The sequence below is a fragment of the Gouania willdenowi genome, chromosome 5 (genome assembly GCF_900634775.1).
Source record: "Gouania willdenowi chromosome 5, fGouWil2.1, whole genome shotgun sequence".
NCBI classification, from domain to species: Eukaryota; Metazoa; Chordata; class Actinopteri; order Blenniiformes; family Gobiesocidae; genus Gouania; species Gouania willdenowi.
Window position 1 is genome coordinate 7,162,523 of NC_041048.1, and position 10,375 is coordinate 7,172,897.

The 10,375-nt window shown below is 36.1% G+C and overlaps 1 protein-coding gene across 1 annotated transcript; it reads left to right on the top strand.

The window, feature by feature from the left end:
- Positions 1 to 2,780: 2,780 nt before the first annotated feature.
- LOC114462921 (C-type mannose receptor 2-like) lies at positions 2,781 to 9,008 on the top strand. The gene is made up of 3 exons (XM_028446027.1): positions 2,781 to 3,875; positions 6,298 to 7,081; positions 8,842 to 9,008. The coding sequence occupies exons 1-2, from the start codon at positions 3,134 to 3,136 to the stop codon at positions 7,053 to 7,055; spliced, it is 1,500 nt and encodes a 499-aa protein (XP_028301828.1). The 5' UTR covers positions 2,781 to 3,133; the 3' UTR covers positions 7,056 to 7,081; positions 8,842 to 9,008.
- The last annotated feature ends 1,367 nt before the right edge of the window (positions 9,009 to 10,375 follow it).

Sequence of the window (10,375 nt, forward strand, 5' to 3'; positions counted from 1 at the left end):
GGCTTCCTAATCAATGAAAATATTGGTTTTAATATTTTTGGTGTGGGCATCTGAGCCTTTTTTGTGTCAGTATACACCACAATTTAAATTTTTTTTGAATTTTCAAATGTGAGAAAGCTTGATATGAAACACATTTTAATAATTGTTAATTACATATGTGGAGAACTATACCTAGAACTGTAACATGGTTCTGCAGTTTTGCATTTAAAGAAAATTGACAATTTTTCTAGAATTCTCATGGCAATTACAATTACAACGTCAATTAACTAAAATCAATTACAATTTAATTACGACTGACAGCAACTATAATTATGCCATAATTGTATATAATTATCATTTACGCGATTACAATTATTGACCCCAACCCTGGTTACAGCTTTAAAAAACTGAAATCAAATATATCAATAAGCAGACACCAAGTAAATAACTAGATTTACAGTTTCACAAATAATTAATGTAATGCCACCAAATTCTAACTAATGTGGCAGAACTATATTATTTACTGAATTGTTGGTGTGCTTCAAGAACAGCAAAGACCTCAGATCATCTATCCATTCATTATTCCGACTTCTTCCTGCACTCAGTGTCCAGGGTTCTGCTGGTGCCCGTCTCCAGCTCACATTGGGCGTAAGGAAGGGTGCACCATGGACACGACGCCAGTTTGACCACATTGAAACAAACAAGACCTCACATCAAAGCTTCCAATTTAGCTAAAAACATCTTTGCTTACAAAGGTTGTGCTTTTTATTTCTATAATTGTTCTTTTTTTTCAAGTGTTTCTTTTTTCTTTTTTGTGTTTTTTAGGGATTAATGTGTTGAAATGCAAAAAAACAAAAGACATTTGGACTTTTACGCTTTTGTGAGAAGATTAACTGTAATTTCTTCTTTTAAAGCCAACAGTATTCTGCAAACGCAGCATTTCCAGGACCACAGTTAACGTGTTTTGCTTTTCTTTGCCACATCTAGCTATTTACTTAATGTACAACATGTGTAAATAGAAAAGTCATGAACTGCGATTGTTGACAATGTATTTTATGAGCTGTCAGCAGGAACTTTTTATTATGTTCCCCAAGCCCAAAACGACACAATTTTACTATAATACTCTTGAATAAAATAAGCATAAAAACTGCTTTCCTCAAAAAGTCAATAAAACATACAAACAACTGTTTTGTTTGGTTTTTCTTCAATGGATTGACCACAACTCATTCGGTTTCTTATTTGTCCTTTCAAAATTCCTTGATTGTAAATGCATAAAATGACTCCAAAAACTTTAAAAAAAAAAGAGGACACAAAAGGACAAAAGCAAAAGTGACAACACTAACCAGAGGGGCGGAATCACTAAAGGTTTAGCGGTATTGAAACGTGAGCAAAAGTCACTCCACGCGCTAAAAGGAGTACAAAGCCCAGGGAATCAGAAGTGCGCCGCCGCTGCGCATTCCAATGAGTTCTCAATCCATTTAGTGAGTTTCCCCTTAATGAATATGCATAGTAGGTGGATCTCCCAGGGGGAGCATGAATAGTACCAGAAAATAGTACGACTGACAAGCAGGTGCAAACACACACGCAGTGATCATTGCTGCAGTAAATGTGGGCACAAAACACAGGGCAGATGGAAAAAAGGCTCCAGTTGTGTGTGTGTGTGTGTGTGTGTGTGAGAGAGAGAGAGAGAGAAAAAGCTCGACCTGCGTCCATCTCTCCTCCGCCGATCACTGTCTCACACATGCACACGATCAGCCGCGACCATCCGTCACTCACAGTCACATCCTTGTACATTTTTTAACTGCGGGATGAATAAAGAATATCTATCTATCTATCTATCTATCTATCTATCTATCTATCTATCTATCTATCTATCTATCTGCTGTAATTCATCCATTTTTTTTTATTAGTTTCCTCTACTAACACCTCCAACTTTGCTGCTTCAAATTTTTTATTTTGGCTTCCGCGCACTCATGTTCAACCTCTACACATCATGTACGAAATGCTCATTTAAATAAGGGCGGTCTGCACCAATTCTGCAAGTGCACTAATGATTGCTGCAAGTGAATTCCGAATAGCAGGTGAGGAAACTACGACACTAAAGGATTTAGGAAAGCAACAGTTTTTACCACCCTTTATTTCAAATCTTAGTGAATCTGCCCCAGAATGTACAAAATAACCTAAAAAAAAAAAAAAAAAAAAACTAAAATAACAAAAAAATACATAATTAGGAAAACACACAAAATGACTCCAAAAATGCACAAACCCTTTGTTTTTTCCTGTATTAATGTTCAGATCATTCAGGTCATTATTCTAAATGCTGACATGAATGTTGATAATGTGGCTCTCAGATGATAAAAGCTGCCTATCTATGGACTAGCTTAAGGATTTACAAATACATGTGTAGAATGCAAAATTATTATAAAATATTTATATCTGTTTTTAAATATATATATATACATAATCAAAACTCTAAATACCATCATATGGATGACAGAGCAACGTGTGGCAATACACTTCTTCATTAAACCGAGCAACTTGGATAAACCCTGAAATCTCATTAAGAAAATTATTTTAAGGCACTGAATGATGATGATTTGTTAGTGAAAGTGTCCATTTGTTATTCACTAAAATTACAGAATAATATTAATCTGTAAAACTTAAGTTAATATCAGATCACCTTGTTTCTATAGTAAAAATCAAAATTATTATTATTTTCGACGTGGTTACAAATCATTGTACTCCCAATAAAACTAATACTAAATTCGTGAGAGCCTGTTCAGAAGAAGTAATTTGAATGTTTTTACCATAAAAAAAAAAACAAATCAGGTATTCAAAACCTAACTTCAGTAGTATAATTTAGAGATGCAAAAATAATAATGGACTAAATTCCCACTGAAATTTGCAATAAAATCATTAGTTGACCATAATTTAAATATCTTGTTGGGTTTTTGGTCTCAGCCAAATAATTCTGACTGAAAGAACATAATAATGCTAACCAAAACGTCACACGTCTTCCCTTTCTACTTCATTTGTGTGCTCATTTGAATATGGTTCCATATGAGTGCACCTTCAATGCCTGAGTGCACTGTGATCAGAATCAGAATCAGAATCAGCAGCTTTGGATGTTCTCAAGATCGAAAGAACTTTGAAGATGTGGACGAGACTTTTCAATTTCCTGGTTTTATCAGATCTTCTCGGGGAAACTTTCTGCTACACTGAGGAAGAACATGTTTATGTTGATGAAAGGAAAACCTGGTTGGACGCCCAAAAGTACTGCAGAGAGCATCACACTGATTTGCTCTCCATTAACAGTAAATATGAGGATGGAAATCTTAGCCTCTCATGGGCGAACAAAGCTTTACCCGACTCTTGGATCGGTCTTTACCAGGATGACTCTGACAGTTTGAGGTGGTCAGGGGGGGAAATCGTATCATATACCCTGTTAACTAATGATGAGAAAATGAAGAAAGCGAATTGTGGGACCAAAAGTAAACATGGCTGGCATCTAAAGGACTGTAAACTGAAGCGAACTTTCAACTGCTTTCAGAACACAGTAGTTTTGGTGAAGGAAAACAAGACTTGGGAAAAAGCGATGGAGCACTGTCATCAACTAGGCAAGACACTGGTCAACCTGCTCACAGAAGATTCAGTGGTTAAAGCTCTTCAGTCTTCCAGAGAAGCACAGACGAACCATTTGTGGATCAACCTGCGTTACTTATCCAACAACTGGCTCTGGGTGATGGAGCAAGGACATTTACAAAGTAAAATCTTTGCGGCTGGGAGGGGAAAGACGATGCCGCAGTGCCCTGCCTGGAATGACCACTGTGGAGTCCTCTCCCTTGAGGAACATGACTTCATGTCCTGGGATTGTGCAAAGAAACTAAACTTCCTCTGTAAATAAATCACCTCAGGTTTGTGCAAAAAAAGCTATTTTTTTTTTCTTTTTTTTTTCCCAAATATACATCCAAGCAATTTCAAAAATGAACATCTTGGTTCGTAAATGACCAAACATTATGAAAATGAAAGTAGTTTATGTCAGGTTGGTTGCTCAGTTTTCAAGTTTCATCCAGATTGGATCCAGAAATCTCAACATCTGGCGCTTGGCGGAGGCTTGCGCTCTCTGAGTGCTCTTGTGCTAGCTGACAGGGTAAAGTAAATGCCAGGAGAATTTAAAATGAATTCAACGTGAATTGCCTATGAATAGAATAAATCCTCTGTCAATAAGAGGATGACTGTGTAGAATTTTGGATTTACATGTCCAAGGTCTTAAGTTCGGTTCCGGGTCAACTTTTTTTCTGTTAGGTTTCATTCTTATTACATTTCTTTAATTGTTCATTCTTTTAAATCTCCACACAGGTGAAACTCATTACCAATTTGTCCTTGTTCACTATAGACCCCTTATTGGCCCACGTCATGACGAGTGACGTGGCTGGAGGCAAAAACAGGAAATGCCGCTGGCTAAAGACTGTGGAGGCTAGTAATATTACAGCTTTGTTGTGTGTTCGAGTGCCAGAATAGGAGGAATAATGTTAGCGGACGTAAATTCAAGTTTTATAGGATTCCAGCGGACACTCTGGCTCAGAAAAAAAACCCAAGACAATTGTGGTTTTACCTCCAGACTAAGCCTCGCCCACCAAACAATGTTTACAATGTTTCCTTATTTCACTCTCCTCTCTTTGTCCCATCAAAGCTATTCTTACGACACACATGGTCCTAATCTTGATATACACCTTCAAAACACTCTAGAATTTTCTAAACTTTACAAACCCTGTCGAAAAGTTAGCTTTGTATGTGGTAAAGTCATTGAAGCTAGAGGAAGTATAAGCCTGGCAATGTTATCCTGCCATCTACTGTAACAATAACAGTACTGTAGGGAAGAATTAATAAAAGGTAACAGGGGTTTCAAACAAACAAACAAACAAACAAACATGCGTACATGAGAAACTTAGAGCCAGGAAATCAAAAGCTAAGCCAAATCCAGGACCTCACACACTTATAGTTGGTGATGTGATTGTTAAAAATGCTCAGAAGATGTTCAGCTGATATGTTAAAGTACTCTGCTGTGGTTGGGGTTGGTGGCGGGCCACACTGGGCCGTCGGCCCCTTGGGGCTTTTTCGGGTGTGTGTGTGGGGGGCGGTGGCTGCCTCTCGGCCTGTGGTCTCTGGGGCGTCTGGGGGCCTGCTCGGTCGGGGGGCGGCATGTGGTTCCTTGGCCCCCGCTCTCTCTGCTAGCCTGGCAGCCTCTTTGGGCCCGGGGCGGCGCCTGGTTTCGCAGAAGCAGATCTTGCACAAACTTTGGTCGTGGACGCACTGGCATGTCTTGGGCTGTGGGATAAATTCATACTGGGCTTAATCTTAGACATGATGATCCCAAATACCAGTTTTAGGTATAACCACTCACTCCTTCCCTCTGTCCACAGCCACCACCATTATACCTAAGCTTCACATTTGTCACCAGACTGGCTGAATGGATTTCACAACACAATAGGCACAATATGCACAACTATAACATCACATCTCACTCTCACTTTAAAGCAGTCACTTCTTCCCCACCCCTTTCATTTCCTACCCTGACTTTCCCTTCCCTGTTCCCTTCCCACTCACCTAGGCGTAACACTGCCCTCTCTTTTTATTTCCTTCAGTTTTTTAACGGCAGTGAATGACGACAATTTGTTCGTGAAAGTGTTATTTGTTATTCACTGGTGTTACAGAATATTACTAATCTAAAATCATTTTAAATTTGTGAGAGCCTGTTCAGAAGTTGTAGTTTGAATGTCTGCCATGAAAAAACAAATCATATATTTGTATCCAAAGTGACACATGTAAAACAGCATGTTTATTTATTATCACTTTTATTTGATTTGAGCTGAACTGATCAGGTCACCTAACAGTTTTTATTGGTTCATTTGAAAGAAGATCAAATATGTAGAATAAGCACTCGTAATGTGTCACCTTTCTTTTTTAATCACTTCATTTATCATTTTACTGTTGTGTTAAAACTAATGTTTTCTGTTGCACTTTTTAATCATGTAAAGCACATTGAATTGTCTTGGGTATGAAATTATCAATATACAAATAAATTTCACTTTCCTTGCCTTGTCTTAGTTGACCGTGAATATGTCCTTGAGCTTCTGGTCTTAGCCAAATACGTCTTACTTAAGGGACGAAATACATTATACGTCTTCCATTTCTACCTCATTTGTATGCTCATTTGCGTGCTCATTTGAATGCGGTTCCATATTAGTACACCTGTCTATGCCTGAGTCCTCTGATATCAGCAGCTTTGGATGTTCTGTCGATCGAAAATACATTGAAATCGCCTGAAGATGTGGACGAGCCTTTTCTTGCTCCTGGTTTTATCAGATCTTCTCGGGGAGGCTTTATACACTGAGAAAGAACATGTTTATGTTAATGTAAGAAAAACCTGGTTGGACGCCCAAAAGTACTGCAGAGAGCATCACACTGATTTGCTCTCCATTAACAGTAAATATGAGGATGGAAATCTTAGCCTCTCATGGACGAACAAATCTTTACCCGAATCTTGGATCGGTCTTCACCTGGATGACTCTGACAGTTTGAGGTGGTCAGGGGGGAAAATCATGTCATATACCCAGTTAACTAATGATGAGAAAATGAAGGCAGTGAAATGTGGGACCAAAAGTACACAAGGCTGGCATCTAAAGAATTGTAGCATAAAAGCAACTTTCAACTGCTTTCAGACCAAAGTAGTTTTGGTGAAGGAAAACAAGACTTGGGAAAAAGCGATGGAGCACTGTCATCAACTAGGCAAGACACTGGTCAACCTGCAAACAGAAGGTTCCGTGGTTAAAACTCTTCAGTCTTCCAGAGAAGCACAGACGAACCATTTGTGGATCAACCTGCGTTACTTATCCAACAACTGGCTCTGGGTGATGCAGCGAGGACATTTAGAAAGGAAAATCTTTGCGGCTGGGAGGGGAAAGACGATGCCGCAGTGCCCTGCCTGGAATGACCACTGTGGAGTCCTCTCCCTTGAGGAACATGACTTCAAGTCCTGGGATTGTGCAAAGAAACTGAACTTTCTCTGTAATTAAATCACTTCTGGTTTGTGCAAAAAAAGGTAAAGATCCGCGCCCCCCCCCCCGACCCCCCCCAAAAAAAAAAAAATATATATATACTGTATATACAAACAAGTTTCAGCTAAATATTGACGTTCAATAGTTCAAAAGTCTTTATCAAATAAAATAAGCATTTTCTCACTATGTGCATGTCCTGCTGCCAAGGTCATATTTTCACCGGTGTTTATTTATTTATTCATTTATTTTTCTGTAAAAAAGCAACAAATGTTGACAAACTTTTAACTATAGATACTCCTTATGCTCTCTCTAAACATTGGTGAAAAAAAAAAAAAAATCGTATTTTGGTTCGTAATTGACCAAAGTTTGGGAATCTTGACTCAGTTATGTTGGATTGTTTCCTCAATTTCTCCACCAAGTTTCATCCCGATTGTGCATTTTTTGCAATTTTTCGGAAAGAAAATGGGCGTGCCAAAATTTTTTTGGACCGATTGTATTGTTATTAATGGGGAAAAAATGTCCATATCTGGCACTTGCGCTCTCTGAATGCTCTTGTAGCAACTGATGGGGTAAAACAAATGCCAGGAGAATTTAAAATTCATTTCATCTAAATTTTCTATGAAAACCTTTTTTTTTTTTGTATTATTAATTGTTTATTTGACAGGCACAATGTAGTTTCATCAACATTACAGTAAATGCCAGAGTTAGCAAGCCTATTTTTTATATTCTCATTATTTATTTATATTTAAAATTTGAATTTAAAATTTATATTTAACATTTATATTTAATTTAACATCTAAATTTAATATTTAGCATTTAAATGTTGCAAAAAGTTGCTGTTTTGTTTTTTTTTTAGCATGCGCAACTTTTACAAACGGCACACCATAGTTAGCTCGCCTATTATTTATTTAAAACTAAATCTATCAACATTAGTACAATTAAAAAAATGGTCGGAAATCATATTGTAAAGAATAAGACATTGTTTTCGTTAATGAGAGGTTGTGTAGAATTTTGGATTTGTATGCCCAGGGTTGAAACTTTTTTCTGTCAGGTTACATTTTTTGCTTTAATTTTCTTTATTTGATTTTTTTTACAGGCCTGTACAGTTTATCACACAGGATAAATCTGTTGTTATTTACCAGTAATGTCTTCCTCTTTTTTTCTGGCTGATCCTGACCTTACATTTGCTTATTTCACTCTCCTCTCTTTGTCCCATCAATGCTAATCTCATGACACACACATGGTCCTAATCTTGCTTCTACAAAACATTCTAGAATTTTCAAAACTATACAAAACCTGTGCAAAAGTTGACTTTGTATGTGATAAAGTCATCGACGCTCGAGGAAGTATAAGCCTGGCAATGTTATCCTGCCATCTACTGTAACAATAATAATACTGCAGGAAAGATTTAATAAAAAGGTAAGGCAAGGCAAATGTACTTGTATAGTGCATTTCATACACAAGAACATTAAGAACAATAATGTAGGCAAAAAAAGAACTATTTAAAATCACCAGTAAAATAATTTACCGAATTTAATGATGATAAACAAGGGTTTAAACAAGCAAACGCATAAAAGAGAAACTTTTTCAGTTTTAAAACAAGTGTGGAAAAAAAAAGAATTTAGGCGACTTGTTCAACTGTTTTTTTTTTTTTTTTAATTTAAGTTATCTTTCTATTATAATTACCTAAGGATTTTCTTTATGCTGGCCTTATCTAATTTTGTGGTATTTCTTGAAAAGTATTTATTTTATCTTAGATATTTTCAGTTGACCTCACTATATGTTTATTCTGTTTTTTTTTCAGGTTGTAGGAACGAAGCTCCAACTACAACGCTTTCATGAAGACAACCTGTGGATGGACACTTTTCTACAGTTTTAATCATTGCAAATAGTCTAAGTTTGTGTTTCAATGAACATATGAGATATTATTTATAACTGTTAGTAAGGTTGGGCATGAAAGCTAGTATCAAACATCCCTAGTAAAAATAACAACTTTTGATTTCCTTTAAAATGTACTCTTCATGTTGTAACTAGGTAATCAAAACACCAAGCTTTCTAATGTACATCATTCTTAAACTGTGTGATGAAAGTTTGGTCATATATATATATATATATATACATATTTGTGTGCTGCATGTTGTTGTACATTACAATAAATGGTCAATATATTGAGCTTTGTGCAAAAACACACAAAATGACACTGAAATACACAGAATGACAGAAGAGCATACAAAACAACAAAAAAAACAAAACACAAAAAGACTACAAAAACATTTAAAATGACAACAGAAATACACAAAATGATGTAGATTATTTGTTATTTCCTGTAATGCTCAATTTGACCACAATTGTAAATGCTAACAAATGTTGATAATGTGGCCCTCGGCTCAGATGTACACATAGAATGAAAGAAAAGTACATAAAACAACAACATATAAAATGACAATAGAAATATGGAAAATAGGAGAGAGAACTATACAAATTGACTCAAAAAAATTACACAAAACAATAACAAATCACAAACTCTTCTTTGTTCTTTCTTGTATATTAATGCATATATCGGTCTATATTCTAAATGCTAGCATAAATGTTAATAATGTGGCCTCCTGATCAGACATAAACAACAGAAAGTAAATAAATAAAGACAGTTAAACAGATACAGAAACATTACATAAAAAGGTAGCTCAAGACACATTTTGATTACACCAACAAATATATATTTATATTAGGACTGACAAAAAAATTAAAATAAAATAAATACATGATTTTTCAGGTCCCTAGGCAATAAAAACGTATAATAAAAAAACAACAGAATTGCAAAAAATGAGAAATATCACAATTGACATGAAAAATTACACAAAACGATAACAAAAACACAAAAACACTAGAAAAACGTATAAAGCGACAAAAGGAATGCACAAAATGAGAGAAATATACAAATTGACAACAAAAAAATAGACAAAAAGACTATAATAACGTATAAAACGACAACACAAATGCACAAAATGGGAGAGAAATAATGAATTGACAACACAATTACACAAAACGATAACAAAAACAAAAACTGTTCTTTCCTATATATTAATGCTCATATCGGTCATTATTCTAAGTTCTAACATAAATGTTTGTTGATAACGTAATGCAGCCTAATGTTTTCAATAAACAAAAAAAAAACGCAGCCGCTGGCATTCTACTCGATAGTTACGTCAGACACAGTCGCTTTACGGTAAAAACAGCGGTCATACCATGTGACTTCACCTATGTTTGTAAACATGCGTCAGCCACATGTGATTCCTGGGACGAGGAAACGCTGCTGAACGCGTCGACCAATGGGCGGG

Bases quoted from the DNA above. Each gene is read 5' to 3' on its own strand.
- LOC114462921 (XM_028446027.1), top strand. From the start codon at position 3,134: ATGTGGACGAGACTTTTCAATTTCCTGGTTTTATCAGATCTTCTCGGG. The intron at 3,876-6,297 runs GTAAATAAATCA...AAATACATTGAA, and splicing joins AAAGAAACTAAACTTCCTCT to ATCGCCTGAAGATGTGGACG.